A 20,959-nucleotide genomic window follows, 5' to 3' on the forward strand; every position below is an offset into this window, starting at 1 on the left:
AAATGTTGATGGTTAATAGAAATATATATGACAATATGGGAATCAATCATATATCTATAAGAAAACCTAAAATTTGTGTATTTTAGGTTATTATTAAATCAACTTTTTTACATTAAAAATTTTTGAACAAATCAAAGATTTTCAAATAACTAATCCAAAAATTTTGTAATTTCATTTCGGACAGATGTTCTATGCTAGTTTTTATTGGATTAACAAATCTGCATTTTCAGTTTTAAAATTTAAACAACTTGAATTTTTGTCAAATTTAGAACACTTTAAATGACTATATTTAACCATAAAATTAAAAAAAAAAAAAACAAATTATTTTATATTGTCTGACATGTCTAGATCGACTTTCCAATTTATCCTGATCAAGAATATACATATATGATTATTAGGGTCGGAAATGACTCCTTCACTGCGTTTCAAGTTTCAGTTTGAAATATAAGGGTATAAATATCCGAATTTTTTGGGTCGATATTTGTATGACGATTTTACTACGACCAATATCTTAAAAATCGCATAACTCAGCCAAAAATGCATTAATTTCAATTCGGAAAGCTGTTCTGAACTAGTTTTTAATAGGTTAAAAACTCTGCATACCTACATTAAAATTTTAAACTATTTTAAATTTTGTCAATTTTTAAAAATCTTAAAAAAGCTTTTTTAACAATAAAAAGTTGAAAAAAAATTTCAAAATATTATTTTCTTTCCTACATTCCTAAAAAGATTCCCCTGTTCATGCTGATCAAGAATATATATGATTTATAAGGTCGGAAATGACTCCTTCACTGCGTTTTAAGCTTCTGACTCAGTTGTAATACCTTGCAATATATAAATTTCTAGGAAATCTTTGGCTAGCATTAATTTGAATAACCCTTTTGAAAAGCATATGCATATGCTTTTACATAAATATAAATATATAAAAAAAATTAATATGAATTAAACTAAATATTATATAAAAACATGTTGAAACATTATCTTTGTAAAACATTTCAACATTGATTTTTAAATCATTTGGGTACCAATTTTTTTTTCTATTTCAAATAATTAACCATTATTTCCCACACTTGATACAAAACTCAACGGAAAACGGGCATAAAATCAGTGTCGAACTTCCAGTAAGGGTCTTAAAATCGATTTGCTTTCACCGGTGGAGGTATGTATGTCATCATGCGGTGCTTGCACTTAACCTGCAACCTTCTAGGGCTTCCGACCCAGAATTCGAATTCACTATTTCTATTCTAATTCTCAAATTTCCAAACAAGCCTCACGGTCTTTGTTTCAGTTTTGTACATTTCATCAGCGAGTCGAGACCGAAGGAAGCCAAGACTATGAAGTTCCTCAATTCCGGAATAATCCTATGCTATTGCTCCTGTTCCCTCCTAAGCGTAGTCAGTGGTCTGAGTTTCACGGTTACTTCCCGGATCTACATGGATGTGAAGCACAACAAGCAGCCATTGGGCAGAATTACCTTTGGACTATTTGGCAAACTGGCACCGAAGGCAGTGGCCAATTTCCGGCACATCTGTCTTCGAGGGATCAATGGAACCAGCTATGTGGGAACCAGGTTTCATCGCGTGGTAGATCGATTCCTGGTGCAAGGAGGGGACATCCTCAATGGCGATGGCACTGGCTCGGTTAGTATCTATGGAGAATACTTCCCGGATGAGGACAAAGCCCTAGCCGTGGAGCACAACAGACCGGGCTATCTGGGAATGGCCAATCGTGGACCAGATACGAATGGTTGTCAGTTTTATATAACCACTGTGGGTGCCAAGTGGCTGGACGGAAAGCATACGGTCTTTGGAAAGGTCCTCGAGGGAATGGACACCATCTATGCCATAGAGGATGTGAGTAAACCCATTAATATATAGTATATTAATTAAACAATTCCCCTCTTTAAGGTCAAAACGGACACCGATGACTTCCCCTTGGAGCCGGTGGTCATCTCCAATTGCGGTGAAATACCCACCGAACAGTTTGAATTCTATCCGGATGACTTTAACATTCTGGGTTGGATTAAGGCAGCCGGTTTGCCCGTGACCAGTTCGTTCTTGGTCCTGCTCATATTTCACTACTTTTTCCGTCAGCTGAACATGTACTGCTGAGGAAGCTTTATTACTAATTACTACTACTACTTAAGATCACAAAGCCACACAATAAACCAGCTCGAAAAAAACAATTTAAAAAAGACTTCCTTTAGGATGCAACGAGTCCTCTCAGCAGGATGGGCAGCGTTGGACCCATGTGCAGCTGTGGATATTACGAGTTTACAACGATTTCCCATTAGAACACCAAACTCACATCGATGAATATGTAATCCTCCACCAGTTGATTCTTCTCATAGAACTTGGACTCGGGCTTAAAGAAACCAACGATGGACAAATCCACTCCCGAGTAGTTGGACATGGAGCCGGAGAAGATCTTGGCCAGGGTGAAGTGATGCTTGTGGTCTGGATAAACGGAGGGATTCAAACTGTTGTAGTATTCCTCGATCAGGCGACGATCCTTGGGCGTCAGATCCCGCTTGTGCTTCACCATTTTGTCCAGATCGAAGGAGTGGGCATGCTTCAGTTTGGGATCCTGTTCGGCATCCATTAGGCGCTCGAACATATTCCTGTATTTGTCCTTGAAGTACTCCAGGGACTTGCACTTTTCAGACCAAAAGGAGAACTTTTTATGGGCGCTGCGATGAGTTAGCTGGTGATTAATCTATACTTCGTCTTAAATATGCTATTCCTTGATGTATAATTATTTAATATTAATTGTATAAACTAAATAATTATGTAAAAATACTTAAGGCTATCCTTTTTCTGTCTTTTGATTTGATTAAATTCTATTAAATTGTATTTAGTTTAGCTTAAATGTCTCGCCTTATCAGTTTAGTTTGGTTCAGAAGTTAAAATAAAATACAAATAAATTTACTTATATATAAAAACTTAAGGAAACTAAATAGAAATCTATAAAAATATAAAAAAAATTTAATATAATATAAACAAATGTATAAATATATATCTATATACATATATACATAAAAACTTTAAAATATGAAAATATACAAACAATATTATAATATAGATAATATATAAAATCTTTTAAAAATTACTATAAATACATATTACTTAAAAAATAATCTAGAGCGTATTTAAGCTGTCATAATTAATTTATATTCATCATTAACTATTACTTCTATTGTCAATAAAATCGAAAAAAAACAAATACTTTTTATATAAATAATTAAAAAAGCTATAGCTTGTAGCATAAGTAATTTTGCTTAAATAACTATAAACCTATACCTTGTAACAAACCAAGAAATATAATTATTTAAAGATGAAACCCAGTTTAAAAATTAAACTAATAAAAAAACAACTAACAAACTAGCAACCTACTGGCTTTTATCTAATACGTTCCCATTTTTCACTTACTGTTCACTTAATGCTGGCACCTTAAAGTCCACAAATAGACCCGGAATCCTCACCGTCGTCCTTGCGGCAGCGATGAGTTTTCCAGGACCAAAAAAGTGGAGCTTGAGCTCGAAGCGGCGCACCGAGTTCCGAGCCAGGGCTCCCAGTTCCAAGATGAAACCATGCTGCTCGCAGGGAATGGGCTGGACGGTGAAGTGCTTGACCAGCGACGGCTGCTTGTAGCCGGGGGACTTGTGCAGCTTCAGGTGACTCTGGTACACCTGCTGGTGGAGGGCATACAGCTCTGGCCTCGTCCTTAGGCGCTGCAGATACCGCTCGGCCAGGAGCAGCTGTCGCAGGACCGTGGCATGGGGCAGCTCCTGGTTATTGTTCACAATCACATATGTTTTCACCATGCGGAAGAGCTGCAGATCGTGCCGCGCCTGCCGCTCCGATGGCATGTCCTCCTCACTGAACGACAGCTGGCTAAAGTCCTCGGAGATGGGTGTGGGCATATCCTCCAGCTGCCAGCCCTCCTCCTCACCCATCTGAGGGGGCACCAACTCCTCCTCCACCTCGGTGATGCTGCGAAAGATCTCGTAGTGGTAGATGCGCTGCAGCAGGCGGTACTCCTCCTCCAGCTCAGCGGGATCCATGGGAACAGTGGGCAGTGGTGAGGTCATGTCCAGCATGGGCATCACACCCTGTCCCCGCAAACAGAACTCGCTGGAGTCACTGTTATTAATCATGGCCCCAAATGTGTGCCGGAAGCTCTCGCTGAAGCCCAAGATCCCTTTTATCCGGATCTGATCCGTGGCCAGGGGTTCTAGGTGCATCAAGTCGCTGGTCATTAACTTGCAATAACCCTCAACCAGACGCTTCTCCGGAAGCGATGGCAACTGCTGAAGATACTTTTCTGGCCTGGGCTTAATTTCCACTAGGACCAGTTTGAGGGGATAGTTGGTTACATTTGCAACGCGAACAACAGTCTCAAAGGACTCGTACCAGGGCTGAGATGAGGATGAAAAGGGGTTTCATCACTTAATTTCTTACTAAATTATATCTAACTCATGTCTAAATAAGCGTTCACTGCTATTCATCTAACTTGTTCTCTTCCCACCTCCTAACTCACCTTAATTCCCATGTACACACTGTCCTTGTGAAACCTAATCTTCTGCGGAAGATTGACCAGCGTGACGGTCAGGAACTGACTTCGTCCACCCACAATGGCCAGCTCAAAGAAGGCTTGCATCTCGATATTCCGTCGGATGTGGGGCAGGTGGAGTTTACATTGCAGATCGCCGGGCTGAATGTCCACAACCTCAACGGTGCCCCGCTTCTCAAGGAAGTAGATGTAACGACTGGAGAAGCAATACTCTGTGGAAGGTTCCGACCACTCTTCACTGGAATCGAAGTGAAGTCTAGCGAGGATGTCATCCAATGTTTCCCGCACCAAACTTGTGGTGCTCTGGTCTCTGTCCAAGTCGCGATCGATCTGCTCAGCCTTTGGCTCATAGAGCAACGGGCGATGGCTTAGGTCCAGCTCGTTGATGACCTCATCTATGATTTCCAGAATCATATCGCCATCCTCCAGGAAGCGCTTGAATTGACATCGGCACTCCTGGTACCTCTTCGTCATATTGGGCTCGTCGGCACAGCTGAAATTGTACTCAAGCATGCGCAGAATCTCCGACAGGATGTCGCTGGCAATACCAGCTGGATCATCCTCACGGCCAATATATACCTCCCTGGTGGCCAGACGCTTCCACTTGAACTCTGCCGGAGCACATCCTTGGTTAAGTAGATTTATCGTACTCTCGTAGGGCTTGCCGCGATCGAAAAGGACCAGATCCGGCTGAAGGATTACGACTTCCGGCACCTTAATGGTTAAACGCAGAGGCAGACCCTTAAGTTCTAAGCCTCGTGTCATTACGCTAATTTTACCCTCAATGTGGCGACAGGAGAGATTCTTTGTAGCTGCCCTGTTCAAGATCACAAAGATTTCCTTTCGCTCGCCACCAGCCACACGAATTACCAATTCCTTTTCGTAGGTGTCCTCGTAGAACTCTTTAATCCTAAAGGGACCCGACACCTGTAGCCTTACCGTGTCAAGGGGCATGGTACAGGGATTGACCAGAATTGGAATTTCCTCATACGAACGCTCCTTTAGAGGTTCGCAGCGTTTGTAGTTGAAATTTAACTAAAACGGGGAATATTTTTAACTTTAAATAAACCTTCAAATAAATAGTTAAAGCAACTAACTTGCTTGGGACTCCAGAGCAGCTGACACTCTACAAAATCGGCCTGAACACTGACCCTTATGATGTGCTTACTCGTGGGATACTTTTGATCGACAACCTGCACCAAAAAGTCCCCGGTGGCATGACCCTCCACATAGGAGCTAGCCATAATGTTCAACTGGCACTCACTATTGGGATCCAAGTACATGCTCTTTGGTTCCATATCGAAGCGCGCAGTCAAGCCGTGAGTGGTGCAGGGACCGCCATCACGCTCGTTTCCAGGGCCAATGGAATTCAACCGAATGATAAGGATGCGATAGGTGCGATGTCCCTTATTGATCACTCTCACAGGAAAGCGATGCGAGAAGATGCCATCCTGGAACTGCTCCCTGGTGTCCGTGTACAGCATACCGGCATCGAATCCCTCACGTATGTTGGGCTCAAAGTACAGTGGCACTCCCTCCACTCGGAATATAATGGGCACCATGATCACATTATCGAATTGCAGATCAATAAACAAGGTATTCTGGTAGATATCCGGATCGGTGAACATCGACACCAAAGTGGTGTACATGCTCTGGCCGCTGGGGGACAAGGCTCCGCCTCTTGATGTCAGATATTGGTACTCGGAATCTTTCTAACAGCGAGAGTAATTATGTGAAAACTCTAGGAACTCTATAGATCTCCTTTAATCCTTACCAATCTTATGCTCAGCATGGTATGTGTGGGCGTGAAATTGTCTATGTAAAAGTGCTGCTGGTGCTCTTCGAAGACCTGCAGCCGCTTGTTGATGGACATTGGCGTGATCCGGATCTCTGTGGGCAACACGTTGGCCACCAAATGGAAGGAAAACGGTCGATTGGCGCCCACAACCTTAATCAGACCCATCAGTCGGGTGCTGCCCAGCGATCGAAAGGTCACAGCACATTTGGCAAAGATTGAGGCTCCAGAATCAATGTAGAATTTCCAAATCCCATCACGGAAAGACATGTCATTGGGCTGTAACCGTATAGCTTAAGTATATGTCAAAGACAATATTAATAGCAAGATGCATAAGGCATTTTAAGAGAGCGTTACGCATCTAACTAGGATTACTCACAACCACTTCGTAGTGAATAAAGGCACCAATTATGGAGCGATTCTTAAACTCCATATCAAACTCATACTCCTCCCCAGCATAGATGGTACGATCCATGAGATCTACTATTTGGTACCACTCAATATCCGGAACAACACAATTATACTCGAACCAAAGCTTGGAGCACAGGAACTCCGACTTGATAAGGGTCCTCATGGCCGGTAGATCATCGCTCGAGTCCGTGTTAGAGGACGGAAGAGCGGGACATATCCTTACCGACAGGGATCGATGGTAATAGCCGGGCCTATTGGGTACCACAAGGATCGTAATGGTGCGTCCGGTGTTCGGACGAAGGTAAATGATTTCGTTGTCGCAATAAACCTCACGCGGATCACTGGGCAAAGCGTTCCAGTCCATAAACACAAAGTTGCTGTGCTTGGTAAAGACGGAGAAGTATTTGGTGTGGAGCAGACCCAACAATGCCTCCTGAATGATCCGGCGATCCGACTCGGACTTGTCAAAGATCTTTTTCTTCTTTAGACTGGTCAAAAGTTGAGCGGCCATGACGGGTATGGGTTCTGAGGAGGGAAGTATTCCTTTCCTTCAAATTTCCCAGTTCCCAGTTCACATTGTAGTAACTCACCCAACACTTCCTCCTCAAACTCCTGGCTGTATACGGATAGATTTGACTCGACAGACTTCATTGACATAGCCTCCGGTTCCTCTTCCGTTAGCTGAACCGTTCCGAGTGTTACAGGCTGAACCAACTCCTCGTGAACTTGCTGCAAATGCTTTATGGGATCGCGCACCGTGATGGGCAGCAACTCGGTGGAGTCACGTATATTGAGGACCAGCGGTGTCTCGGCCCCATCCTCAGAGGGTTTAATTTGCAGAGTTATCGGCACGGCAAGGGGATTCAACAGGAGCATGTAACGCTTTTGGGGAACAGCAATGGGAATGCTTCCAAACTCCACCAGACCGGGGAAGGTTCGCAGCTGCACTGGCTGTCCCGTGCCTCTAAGGAGGGAGTTCAGTATGTTGGAAAAGCTGAGACCATATCACGATTCCTACCTTATTTCCACTTCATAGCGGGAACCATTCCCCACCTTAAAGCGCAGCATTAGCGAGAAGCGAGATGGTTCCAGATAGTAAAAGGACAGGCTAAAGACGCCACGGGTGCAGGGTTCCAGAAGGAAACCCTCAACGGGCGTTATGCGAATCCCTGCCACCTCTGGCTTTGAACAGTCCACATAATTCACTCTAGCGGAAACGGCTGTGAGAGGATACTTTAGTTACCCCACAAATACATATAATATTATATTCTCGAAATTTCTCACAGTCAACGTTGAGGAACTTGATCTGGGCACAGTGCTCCTCGCCCAAATAGATCTTCCGGAAGTCAATCACCTTTGGATGAACCTCCAGTTCGATGCCACCAATCTGACCCGTGAGCACTGCAATGTACGACTCGATGCAGTCCTGGTCGTTGGCAAAGCAAAAGGTTGCTCGCGTTCTTTGCATGTACGGCGGCTCCAAATCTTCGGGAAAGAGGCGATGGACTTCGTAGACGGGTCGGAAGCACACCTTAATTTCGGCGGAGGAATTGCCAACGATGCGATTTGGTAGAATAAACTCAAAGTGATGGCTTGCCTTGGGATCGTAGGTCACTTCCTGAACAGTAGCTTCGTCCTCAAAGTCGTAGATGAGGACACTGCGCATACTGACCGCTTCACTAATCAGTTTCTCTGAAATGTCATCATCCTGGCTGGAATCCTGGCTTTTGCTCTGAGCATCGGGGTTGGGGTCCTTATAGAGCTGCCCAGTAACGATCACTTCTTCCAAGCCCTCGTTGCACACCGTCACTGAACGCCACACCTCGCGTCCAAACTTGGTCACGGGAAAGGCAAGAAGGCCAAGGCTCAAATGCACAGACATGGACTTGGGTGTAAAGGTAAACAAGACCGGCTTAGGCGGCACTGCGAAGAAACTGGGATTACCAAAGACATAAGAGATTATCTAGCCCAGACCTACTCATTCCAAACTTCAAGTTGAAGAAGCCATTGTACACTTGCAGCTTCCTCGGCTGAATGGCAAGCAGAACCCTGAGATAGTCCTGTGGCGGCACCAGTTCCTTGTTACCCGTGCTGATCTCTAACCCGCGATTGGTGCTGCAAAAAGGAATGAATCCTTCAGAACTCCAGGACTATTCCACCCTACTCACTTGCTGTAGCGAAGGCGCACACTATCCTTGGTGGGATTGTAGGCGATCAATTCGAAATAGGTCTTGTTACCAGGCACACAGCTGGGAAACACTACCGATTCACTGGCCGTTGGAATTTTATCCTTGGCCAGTACTGCGGAGGAGGAGAATTGTTAGCTCTTTTGACCGTTTTAATCTTTCACTCCAATTACCAATAATGGGCACTTGAAAGATAATGTTTGGATGAAAGCACTCCACAATGATGTGGCGGCGCCTGTTGATCTCCCGTTTGGTAGAGGAACGTATCCAGATTTTCGCCTCCATGTTCTGATCGGTTTCCAGATAGTGATTCAGGTCTATTTCGGGAATTGAAATAAAAGTGTCCGTCGGACTGTCGGTGCTCAGTTGCACCATGCGAGGGTACTGGAGGATAGCAGATGAAGGGGTTTAACAGGGATCAATCATCGAGTTTTGATCTTACCAATCCACTGTTTCGAATATTTAGCGTCATGCCGTACGTATAGTTAATCTTGAGACGCTTTTTTTGAATAATGACACGTGGCGTTATGTGCAGCGATTCCACCAAGTTGGCATATTCACTGTAGTCTATCAAGAAAACAGGAAATATAATGGAACAGGAAATTATAATGGAAGGAGTCCCGAGAAGTATCTTAGAGAAACCTACATTCCTTGGCTATGCAACATTGAAAGTTGCGCTGGATGCTGGTCAAACGAAGTATGTGTTGGTTGGGTATATAGGTGTTGCGGGGTGTTGGGGGCGTTGGGTCCATAATTTTTCTTGTATTTTTCGTGATTATGGTGCTTTACAAACAAATCAAAAATTATATAATATATATATGGGAATTTGAATTCAAAATCAAAGCTCACCACGATGGTAAAGTGGGTGTGCTTTTTCGAAAAGGTGGCACAGTACTTTTCACCACTGTTGCCTTGCTACCTTTAAAGAAATATGGCAACACTGGTTGAACTGCTTCTAAAAACTGCTTACAAAGCAGTTTAATAACGGTATTGTTATTTAAAAAAAGGAAGCAGTTCAAGGATATGACTTTTATATTCCTGAATCAAATGGAATTGTTATTTAAAGGGAAAAAAGTTAGGGCAAAAATAAGGCAAATATATATAATTTCCTTATATTTGAATCTTTAAATTTTTGTGTGTGGTCCCATGCTTTATTTGTCCTCTCGTTCGTTGCTTCTATTGCTTCCGTTGTTTAGGCAAACAATTTCAATTTGGCAGAAAAACCCCAACGCAGCATGTCCTCCTAACGAAATGTCGAACGTGAACGTGCATGGTGCCCCTTCTGCTTTCAGATTTGAGGTCAAGCCCAGTTTCGTCCCCAAAACCCTTGTACACTGTGAGCAAATACAAATATTTTCTAATTTTTAGTTAAACAACTTAAGTTAGACAAATCCGTCAAATACTTTATATGGAAATATAAACATGTACATTTGTTTTTTAAACACTACTATTGTAAATATGGAATATGAAATTGAATATTAAAATAATATTTGCCGCGAAATCTCAGGTATTTCGGTTTCTTTTTACTCACACAAATATTATTTGATTAAGAAATTAGTAAATGATATATAAATTTTCATTTAATTTGTGAAAAATCAGATATATTCAAGTATTTTTTTCTCTCTCTGCAATAGCCCAAAAGCCATTTCAACCGCAGAGCTGCCAATGCACAACAAAGTCCGGCTGCTTTCCTTATTTATTTGTCGGTCGAATCCTTTCTCTCCCCTTCAGTCCCTCTATATTCTCCTGCAATTCTGCACTTGGCAATAAGGACGTTTTGTTCTGCTCCTCCTTTTTTTCCTCTTCTTTTTTTGCAAAATTAATGATATGGGACCGGAGCATCGGCTGAAAGCTGGGCATTTTGTGCGGTTACTGGTTCCTCCTCGTTCCTATTCCGATTCCCATTTTTATTGTCAACGAAACTTGAGATAAAAATTCGGAAAGTGCCAGAGCCTGCCGGGAAAAGCAACCGCAAAACCCCGTGCAAGGAAAATTGAAAGAAGGCGGCTGTGGCTGTGGCTGCGGCCAGTGTCCAAGGAATTTGCATGTGTCCTGCATCCACTTTGCCATTGTTTGTCCGTGGGCGTGGCTCAGGACCTGCCTCCGTCTGTTATCGCCGGCAAAGCGCTTATAAATCACGGTCCTTCACATGCAAGGACTTGTGTGGAGGAAAACTCGGACGGAGATGGAGACGGACTTGGACTTGAACATAGATAACACACGACCACATGGCACGGTTGGCTGGTGGCCAAAAATTGCAGCATCCTTCAATGGAGTGGCAGAGACATGTTACATTTTGATGGAAAGCAATTGGCAGGACTCTCTCTCATCATGGTCGAGTGGCGCTTTTATTGAGTACAAATTGGCTGCCATAATGATGACAAAGAATCGCTGGACTAGCCTCCTTTTCAAACTGCTCTCTCTCGCTCCATCTCTTTTGTCAGCCATTCCCGCAGATGACATTTTTATGACATCCAATCCGAGGTCCTGCGACTGATTGCTCCTGTGCCGCCCTCTCCCTCTAGCATTGACCGAAGGGTGAAAGGGTGAAAGGGTTTTTATTTGGCCGGCTTATGTGCTCCTTACGACTGCAAAGTGGCAATTCTTTAACAATTTATGTTGCCAAACCAAAGTCGAGTGTGTGCTGCTGCTGCTGCTTCTGGCCAAGGGCTGCAACAGCTGACGCACCACCCCCGATCCTGTCCTCGTCCTCGTCGCTTTTTATTTTGTTTGGTCCGTCGGCGGCTGTGAAATTTTCGTGAATTTATGAGCACTTGAGAGCAGGCGCCATCGCCAAAGGCACAGCCCTGCCTGGCCCAACCCTACACCCAATCCTGGCCAGGACCTCCCTCCTTTACTCTGGCATCCCCATTTTTCGCCCAGCGACTTTGTTGGCCTAATATAAATTTCAACTTGAACAACAACGGTCTGCACTTGAAATAAAATAAATATATTTTTAAATTTGGGGAATTTAAAGAAGCTCAGTAAACCTTTGCAGACAATCTAGGCTAGTTTAAAAGTCATTGGGGTTCTGAAAATCCTTAGAAATGTGTATAAAAAATGACATAGAATTTTTAAGGTACTAAATAGTGTCATACAAATTAATTTCTAATTATAAATATCATTATTTTATACAGCTTTTTAAGAAGGTCTAGATATCTTTGTACCATGCATGAATATTTAAAACAAATAGGTATAACTTTAAACCAAAAGGATATTGTTCTTGGAAGATCAACCTGCCGACCCAAAGAATATACAGAATATATATAAAGTTAACTTACTTTAGAAGTTTACTTACATTTAGAAACTGTTTGTTTACTTTTCACAATAAAGAAAAAACAAAGAATTCAGTTCAAACTTATTAAATTTTTACCAAAACTTCCACCCTAAATTATTTTAATAAATTCATTTAAAACATAATAAACTTATACCAAATCTTGCACCCTATATTATTTTAATAAATTCATTTAAAACATAATAAACTTATACCAAATCTTGCACCCAATATTATTTTAATAAATATTACTAAAATTTTTTGAGTGTATTGAGGAGAAGGAACTAATGGAGGTGGGAGGTGGTTGGGGCAACATTTTAAATGTGCCACGCGATATTTTTGGGTACTTTTTTTCTTTCACTCCTAAGTGGCAGCAAACGGGGCAATAAAACGGTCGCCGAATGTTATGAAAAGGATTGCGGCGATGGCCACCAAGTGCGAGAGCTCGTAAATCGTAGGCCAGAAAATGGGGGGCTGTTGCCAGGGTCAAGCCCTTATAAAAATTAGTTTACGTGGCACATAATTTTGCATTAATTCCGCCTTGGAATGACACTCGACGACAACGAGAGTGGCACTCGCATGTGGCCCAAGAGCTGCGAGTTTCCAGCTTCGAGTTTCGAGAGCTGAATGCTGGCCAAAAACCACTTTGCCACATTTTAAAGTATCTGTCACATAAAATGCTCGCTGGGGAGGGATGCCACAAGGGATGCGAAGGATACTGGCCAGAGCAAACAGCAAAATGCAACAAAATATTTTGTTATGCTGCAGCAGAAAAAACAACGAGGAAAAGAAAAACAAAAAACAGAAACAGAAACAAAAACAGGGAAACAAGGGGTTGGAAAAACAAATGCTTATAAAATGATAAGTTGCAGCTGGAGATGAGGACGTGAAGTCAAGTGAAATGCAGGAGAAGCAACAGCAGCAGCATCCTCATCCTTGGAAAGGACCTGCCATCGACGATGTGTTGCGGAAATATTTTGTGTGAAATTATTGCGGCCAGAAACACGGAGACATGGAGCGATGGAGCGTAGGAGAAAGAGGAGCAAGTGGAGCTGGAGGAGCAAGTGGTTGCTCTGTAAGAAAAATATTCTTCTACAAAAAAATGATAAGTGAGTCAAATTAAGAGTATTCTTGTTTAGGAGTCATTGAATGTGTTGAGAGTGTTTTTCTAGGAAAAAACCCTTTTACTGAAAGGTCTTCTAAAGTGTAAGTTCTTCATTTTATATAAATGTAGTAAAATCTGATATATGTTTTCTATGAGAAATACTTTCTTCAAAAAAAGTGTAGCTCAGGAATATCAGAAAGTTACAAATTGTATTTGTTATTGAAATCTATGTAAAATAAATACTTATCCTAATTAATATATAGAACTAATATATCCGAAAAGAGATACAAATTAAAGAACGTTTTACAAATACATATAATTATCGATTATTAAATATTGAAAGATGTTCCATTTAATGATAAAATATTGAGATCAGAGACAAAAATTAAAGATAATTTTGATGTTATTATATGCTATATAATATATTTTAATAATATGTATTAATAGTATTAATAATTCCATAGAGAATAACACAGAACACCCGTGATTTTTGTTTTGTTTTCAATAAATACTATAAAACAATCACTTGCGCATAAGAAGTATTAGTTCCATATACAATTATATAACATATTTATAGGTATCACAACACTTCCCTTATATATTTTAGTATGTAGGAAATCCCCAAAAGATTCCCCCTTTGACTTTCATATCCCCTTTAATATTTATTATATATTTTATATCTAACTTCCTACCGATGAACCTTCCAACTCCCAATTTATTGATGGAAATGACCCGTTTTGCCCACCGCTTTGCTCATTTACAAACCAATTTGCATCGCTTATCCGAGGCGGTGGCGTATGCGCAATATTTGTGACATGACCTCCACATGGACATGGACCATGGCCATCTAGTGGGAAACCGCAGGAGCAGCAGCAGGACCATCAGAGTCAGGAGCTAATTAGTGTGACAAATTGCTTAGTCAGGGCGGAGTCAGGGAATGACCACACTCCACAAAACCCGTGGCGGTTAGCTGCTCCTGCTACTGCTCCTGCTCCTGCTCCACTGTCAGGTCGATGATGTTGCCACATGTCGATGGCAGAATGAAAACTCATTAAAAATTTACAATTGATTGACTGCACAATGTTCGAAAGGGGGTGTGGGAAGGGAAGCATTTTCCCGAAAATAGTGACAGGCTCGTCATTCATGGCAAGTTGCTAAATGATGCACACAAACGCATCGAGTGTGGCATATGGCCGCTATGCCATAGTGTCCTGTCCCCTTCGATATTACGGCAATTTATGCTAATGCTCGTTAGTGAAATCAAACAGCAGTCGAGCAGTAACCAGGCAGAGCAGAGCAACACAGCAACAGAGCAACAATTGTGTAAACAACACAGCGGCCGTAAAGCAAACTATGCTCAAACGTGAAAGGATCACAGGACGAGAACGAAGAGTACGTGGACTGCAACTGCAACTCCAACTGCTACTGCATTCTGCATTCTGCATCTGTCGGTTGTGCACAAAATATTGACGCATATATATTGGCAGTGACAATTAATCTGCTAATTGCCAATTTAAGCACGTAAACCAAACACAGGCGGCGGCATCGACATGACCAGGGCGTGGCTACCGCATTGAGTTCATGACAGATAGAAAGGTGCAGTGAGAGAAAATACCTACTAGATTTTATAAATATTTAATAGGTTTTACACTTTGGATAAAGAGGCGTTTAATAGTAATTATTGTAGATTTAATGATTTAGTTGATTAGATCGTATTCTCCTTTTTCAAAAGTCCCTTTCCCGCTGTATCTTTTTCAAGTGTGTTTATTAGAACCTTTGATCTCAGTGATATATACTATAAATATGTATCATATCTTGAATTTCTCTAGGAAATACAGCTCGCCTTTGTTATATTAAAAGTCTATTTGAAAGCAACTATGATGAGAGATGAGAAAGATCACTCTTTTACAATGAGTTCAGTCTTAAAACAGAAGACATTCGAGCTTTGCCTTTTTGAAGTCTCTTTATAAGAACTTTGATCTCTGTGATATATACTATAAAAATTATATAAAATGAATCATATCTTGATCTTCTCTAGAAATCAAGGCTCGCCTTTGTTATATTAAAAGTCTATTTCAAAACGACTGAGATGAGAGATCATTCTTATAAGAGAAGACATTTGAGCTTTGCCTTTTTAAAGTCTGTTTATTAGAACCTTTGATTTCTGTGACATATACTATACAAATTGTATCTTGATCTTCCCTAGGAAAAAGAGCTCCCTTAAAAGTCTATTTAAATACAAGTAAGATGAGAGAGAGATCTTCCTTTTGTAATTCGTTCTTTCTAGGAAGAAAATACATTCGATTATAAGAGTTGGAGCTTTCTTAAGAGCAATGCTGTATAATAATCCCAATAAACCCTATAAAGAAACCCACTCAACTACCACATTTTTTCTCTCCCTGCACAGATAGCCTTCAGAGTATGGTAACCAATCCAATGGTCCGTGTATCGGGGTCACCATTTATGGGCTGCCAACCATTGGAAACCGACTAGGATGAGTCTGCAGCAGCAGGACTCTGTTGGAGTATGGAGTGTGGAGTGTGGAGTGCATCTGCAAGTGAATTTGATTTGCCGTCTGATTTATACGTGCGATGCTCGAGTACTTTTGCGTAATTTGAGCTAATGAAAGTCAACAGACGCAGGATGCAGGATGCAGGATGGAGACAGGAGGATACTCCAGGGGTTGGGCCACAAGTGCGTATGAATAATCAGGGGGTTTAAAGAGAGAGAGAGAGAAGGAGGCTCGTAAATAAATTAGTTTTGCTGTTGACACGACGACAAATTGATGTGGGAAGGGAGGAAGGCTTCGGGCGGAAGGCGTGGCCGGGAAGTGCCAGCGATTCCGGAAGCAGGAAACCCCTCCGGATGCAGCACAATGGTGATCTAATGAGCACGCACTATGCTTCCTTCGTGGATGCCCTTTTTGAGTTAAGTTTGGAATTTATTTTTATATTTTTCTTGCTTTCTTGCAAAACTTTCGCTTGGAAAGACAGAAAGGAGGAGGCCAAGGATTTTCGGAGCCTGTCAACTAAATGCGCTCCATTGTTTGGCAGTTGCTCCTCTCTGCTCCTGGCTCTTGATCCATCTTGGCCAGGACTATGACGATTGTCGCAGCTCATTAAATCCAAGCCAAGGCAAGGCCAGGGCAAAGACAGCAAAAGGCAAGCCGCAAAAATCCCTTTTGCGCTCTTGGACAAAAGAGCTTCATTGTGTCCGGGGGAACTCGGCACTCGGCGTTGCGTCTCTTGGCCACATTCAAAATGCCATTAAAAGCATACTAAAATTAATTTGTAGCAATTAGTTGCAAATTGCAAGAAAGCAAAGCAAAAGCAAAAGGATGCCAAAAAGGACAGTGGATTGAGGCAGACGGCCGCAGAGAGAAATTGCTCAACATTTTTATGTGTTTTTGCTCATTTAGAGAACTGGAAGTGGAAATGGAGATGGAGTTGGAGCTGGAAGCCGTCTCTGACGAAAATCATAAAAACCCAGTGGCCGCAGTCCTTGCTGAAGTAGTCAAGCATAAATAAATTCTCTGTTATTTTTGGCAATTATTTTCACATTCGAATCTCTTTCCTTGTGTGTGTGTCTGGGTGTAGTATCTCTTGTGTCGAACTCATTTGTAATTTGCAGCTAGTTGGACCAAGGAGACCATCGCTTGCCGCCAGCTCTTTAGATCTTTTTCAGCAGCTTCAATGGGTGAAGGATTTTCTGGGTATATTAGACCCAAGACCAGATTTGAGTTGGTTGTAGAAAGAATTTGTTGTTAAAGTAATATTCTTTCAAAAACTAAATGAACTTCTCTTATTTATATATAATATAATCTTAAAATTCAGAGGAAACAAATAAGAGATTTCAAAGTTGAATGAAGAAATTTGTGTTTCTGTTTTAAAATAAGCCTGTTTCTGTCTGTTGACAAGATCTTTATTAAGCTTTTTAAAGCATAAATTCTCAATAATCATTTGTTATAACATAAAAAACAACATCTTGCAATTCCAAATGAATTAAGACTAATTTTCAACCTCTAGAATTTAATTATAATGGGTATTAACCTCTCGAGTACTCTCACTCTCTCTTCCTGTAAATAATTTCCATTTGTTGCTGTTGTTGTTGGACTTGTGATGCCATTAATTAGCTTCCCCCTTCCCTCGTTCAGCCTCTTCAGCTCCATCTCCGGGTGGTTATCCCCCTAAAATCCAACTGGGATTCCCAGCCCTGCGATTCCCAGGCGATAGACATCTCGGTGCCGGCATTTGTCTTGACAGGATTGGTATGGGAGTCAGGGAGGGGGCCATGACACATGTTGTCAGCAGGCTCATCTTTCTTTCTTTCTTTCTGTAGCAAATTTCCTCCAAACTATTGAAAGCTCCGCTAATTGGAAAATGTCACAATTTATTTTATTTTTATGTTTAATTGGATTCCTGGGCTGAATGGAACGTAGATGGATGCGTCGCCTAGGTACGATGCATGATAATTTTCTTAATTTGCTCGCCTTGATGAGCAAGGATATCGAGGCTCTTGCCACAGGAGAAAGAAAAAGAGAGACCTAGTGAGAGAAAGCGAAACTTTTTCCATTTCGCTGATGGCATGTGTACGTGGAAAACTTTTTGCCCACAGCTGCCATCGGGGAGGGGGGAAGGACGACTCTTCAAAGGTGCAAATAAAGTAAATTATTAGATTCTTTCCCCGCTCTCTCTCTCTCGTTCTTGTGGATTTCCGCTTCAATTACTGCTCTCGCATAAATTTCACTTGACAAACTTGCTCGTGATAGTTGCCTTGCACACGCACACACACACTCATCGCACACAAGGATTGACAAATTAAGGACTTCCGCTGGGGGCAACATGTAATTGCTATTAGTTATCCCGGAGCCAAGTTTAATGAGAACGAAGCACATACGGCGAAAGTTGCTTACTACTGCTTATTAAAGTCATTTACTTGCTTTCAGATTAGATTTTTATATCCAGAAATCATATATGAGGACAAGGGTATTCATGTATCTCATGTAGAATATATTCTTTATCAGCTTCAGCAGTCATTTTAGTCAGAAGCTTAAATCGCAGTGAAGGAGTCATTTTCGACCCTATAAACCATATATATTCTTGATCACCATAAACAGACGAATCTTTCTAGATGTGTAGGAAAGAAATTTAATTTTTAAAAATTTTTTTCAAAAGTTTATGAGCGGTTTTGCCATCTTGAACATATTGAAATTTTTTTAAAAATTTAAATAGTTTTAAAATGAAACTTGAGTATGCAGATTTATTAACCTATTAAAAACTAGAACAGAACAGCTTTCCGAATTTAAATAGATCCTTTTTTGGCTTAGTTATGATCATTTTAAACTTTAGATTTTAGAAAAATCATCATATCGAATATTAATACCCTTGCAGGGTGTCCAAAATTCAGTCAGAAGCTTAAATCGCAGTGAAGGAGTCATTTTCGACCCTATAAACCGTATATATTCTTGATCAGCATCGACAGGCAAATCTTTCTAGGTATAAAAGAAAGAAAAACAATTTAGAAAATTTTTTTCAAAATTTTATAAGCTGTTTTTCCATTTTTAACACCTTGAAAAATTGGCAAAAATTGTAATAGTTTAAAAATTAAATTAAGGTATGCAGATTTATTAACCTATTAAAAACTAGCACAGAACAGCTTTCCGAATTGAAATCAATGCTTTTTTGGCAGAGTTATGACATTTTAAAGCTTTAAGTTATAGAAAAATCATCATATGGAATATTAATACCCTTCCAGGGTATCATAAAATCAGTCTAAAGCTTAAATCGCAGTAAAGGAGTCGTTTCCGACATTATAAACCATATATGTATATTCTTGATCACCATAAACCTTCGAATCTTTCTAGGTTTTGATATTTGAAACCCTTAGAAAATTATATCGCTGAAAAGGGATGCTCCTAGTCCTCCATTGTTTAATTCTCTTACGTTAGTTTTTATTATTACTGTTTTTGCTTAAATTTCACCATAAATATCTCATATCTTGTAGCCTCAAAGTTCTTCTAATCATTAAACCAAAAACGCAAGCACCTCGAATAATGTGTTGCATCGAAAATTCTGAGATTTTACCTTAATGAGCGGTTGAAGTTATGTGGTTTTCTTGTTATCCTCATTCGCTCTCAGACTTCACATGGATTTGGAATCAAAGGCGGCTTTTGGGTATAATTTCTCAGGCATATAAATAAATCACGTTGTCTGCCAGATAAAAAGCTTTATTGGCTTCATTATGGCAGAAGGCAGAAGGAGCAGCAGTAGCAGCATTCCGAGGCCGAGGCTTAATGAGATATATATGCCAGTTGCCAGGCGCCACGTTACGTATACGCCTCATAGGCAGTCTTCGTTGCGCGTTGGTTGTCCTTCATCTTATTTTTTTTCTCCTTCACCTCCCCCACCCACCCCCTCTCCTTTGAGGGGTGCGCATAATAAATTTTCATTTTAATGACTTAACGCATAAAAACAAGAACAACAACGGCCAGATGATGAAGAATGCAAGGGAGCAGGAGGAGAGGCTTACAGGTGGCACAACGTTGTCCTGGCTGCTGTTTTTACAACCATTCCCAAGCACTGAGCATCGCCACGGTGTTCGTTACACATTTCCCAGCTTTTTCCAGCTTTCCCTGCTTCATTTGTTACGCATTTTCCTTCCCCCCCTCCCCGCTATATTGCCCCAAGAGGCGTCGCATAAATGTGTTGGCAAAACATTTTTATGATGACGTGCTAAAGGGAACTGGGAAATGCGGATCCCAGATCTGACGCTGCCCACGCCTCGTCGTAGCTCACCTCGAGCAAAAAGTTAATTAGAAATTATGCTCGAGCTGTGTGCTCTGAGGACACACACACGCAACCAACACACACCGCGCACAACACCTTTGGGCCTTCACAATGAGGCTTAAAAATCATACATACACCTGGAGGAAATGCAGGTGGGGTGGAAAGACAACCATAAACCTCGACGGCACGGGCATAAAGCTAATGAATGCCACTTTTGATGTGGCAGAAGCGTGACAAGGCCTAAAGGAAACTTTAGTCCCTTTGGAACAAAAGTATGATTTCCAAACTCAACTCCATAAGTTTATTTCTCAAAAGTTTAACATTTTCTCACAGTTACCAGAGAAAAATAAATATATTAAACCCTATTGGATATTGGTAACACAAAACCCAAGCTGCTCATTTAAATTCAACAAAAAAAGAAGGAAAAGAATTGAGAAACGCTGTTATGACAGGACAATGGCATTTATAGGTTGATGTCAAATGAAGAGTTTTCACATTTTCGCAGTCAATTTTCTTTTATGTGCTTTTGTTTTTGTCACACACACACCCCAAAAACATGTGTGTGTGGTGCTGTTTTTATTGCGGCTGAACATATTTTTCGTTTTTGGTTTTGCTTACTTTGAGGAGAGTGTTTTTAGCACAGTCAGGGTTGTCGAGAGCTCATATTATATATATTTTATCATATATATTTTAATTATGAATATGAATTATATGAATTAAATTATATGAATTTATCGAAGTAATGAAGTCTTTGAATAAGACAATTTTGGTATTATTAATATTTATTAACCATTAGGGGATTTCTTTAACTGTGTGAGGATACATCATAGT

General features: G+C 40.9%; 3 protein-coding genes across 4 annotated transcripts in view; 1 reads left to right on the forward strand and 2 right to left on the reverse strand.

Moving 5' to 3' along the window:
- The window catches only part of Pkg21D (Protein kinase, cGMP-dependent at 21D), a 202,304-nt gene that overhangs the window by 123,604 nt on the left and 57,741 nt on the right, over nt 1-20,959 (reverse strand). The window lies entirely within an intron of this gene.
- On the forward strand, nt 999-2,194 carry ninaA (neither inactivation nor afterpotential A). 2 transcript variants are annotated; one of them, XM_086830521.1, is made up of 3 exons: nt 999-1,159; nt 1,289-1,853; nt 1,908-2,194. In XM_086830521.1, exons 2-3 carry the CDS (start codon nt 1,335-1,337, stop codon nt 2,109-2,111), a joined length of 723 nt encoding a protein of 240 aa, XP_086686647.1. In that variant the 5' UTR covers nt 999-1,159; nt 1,289-1,334; the 3' UTR covers nt 2,112-2,194. The 2 variants fall into 2 exon arrangements, with proteins under 2 accessions (XP_086686647.1, XP_020799036.2); XM_020943377.2 differs by having other exon boundaries at nt 1,018-1,159; nt 1,269-1,853.
- LOC110176891 (uncharacterized) lies at nt 2,029-9,828 on the reverse strand. Its single transcript, XM_020943376.2, has 15 exons — nt 9,611-9,828; nt 9,407-9,531; nt 9,138-9,348; nt 8,947-9,079; nt 8,757-8,893; nt 8,063-8,701; nt 7,797-7,998; nt 7,369-7,742; nt 6,747-7,303; nt 6,347-6,646; nt 5,670-6,284; nt 4,540-5,607; nt 3,429-4,417; nt 2,308-2,689; nt 2,029-2,256 (listed from the first exon to the last, which is right to left on the reverse strand). Exons 1-15 carry the CDS (start codon nt 9,714-9,716, stop codon nt 2,203-2,205), a joined length of 5,892 nt encoding a protein of 1,963 aa, XP_020799035.2. The 5' UTR covers nt 9,717-9,828; the 3' UTR covers nt 2,029-2,202.

This window comes from Drosophila serrata, unplaced genomic scaffold, assembly GCF_035046125.1.
Source record: "Drosophila serrata isolate PLE 108 unplaced genomic scaffold, ASM3504612v1 contig_240, whole genome shotgun sequence".
In the NCBI taxonomy this organism is placed as follows: domain Eukaryota; kingdom Metazoa; phylum Arthropoda; class Insecta; order Diptera; family Drosophilidae; genus Drosophila; species Drosophila serrata.

Coding starts and splice junctions, on each gene's coding strand:
- LOC110176891 (XM_020943376.2), bottom strand. CDS start 9,716: ATGGACCCAACGCCCCCAACACCCCGCAACACCTATATACCCAACCAA. Junction 9,532..9,610: donor ATGTTGCATAGCCAAGGAAT/GTAGGTTTCTCT, acceptor TTTTCTTGATAG/ACTACAGTGAATATGCCAAC. Junction 9,080..9,137: donor CTTTCAAGTGCCCATTATTG/GTAATTGGAGTG, acceptor CCTCCTCCGCAG/TACTGGCCAAGGATAAAATT.
- ninaA (XM_086830521.1), top strand. CDS start 1,335: ATGAAGTTCCTCAATTCCGGAATAATCCTATGCTATTGCTCCTGTTCC. Junction 1,854..1,907: donor CCATCTATGCCATAGAGGAT/GTGAGTAAACCC, acceptor CCCCTCTTTAAG/GTCAAAACGGACACCGATGA.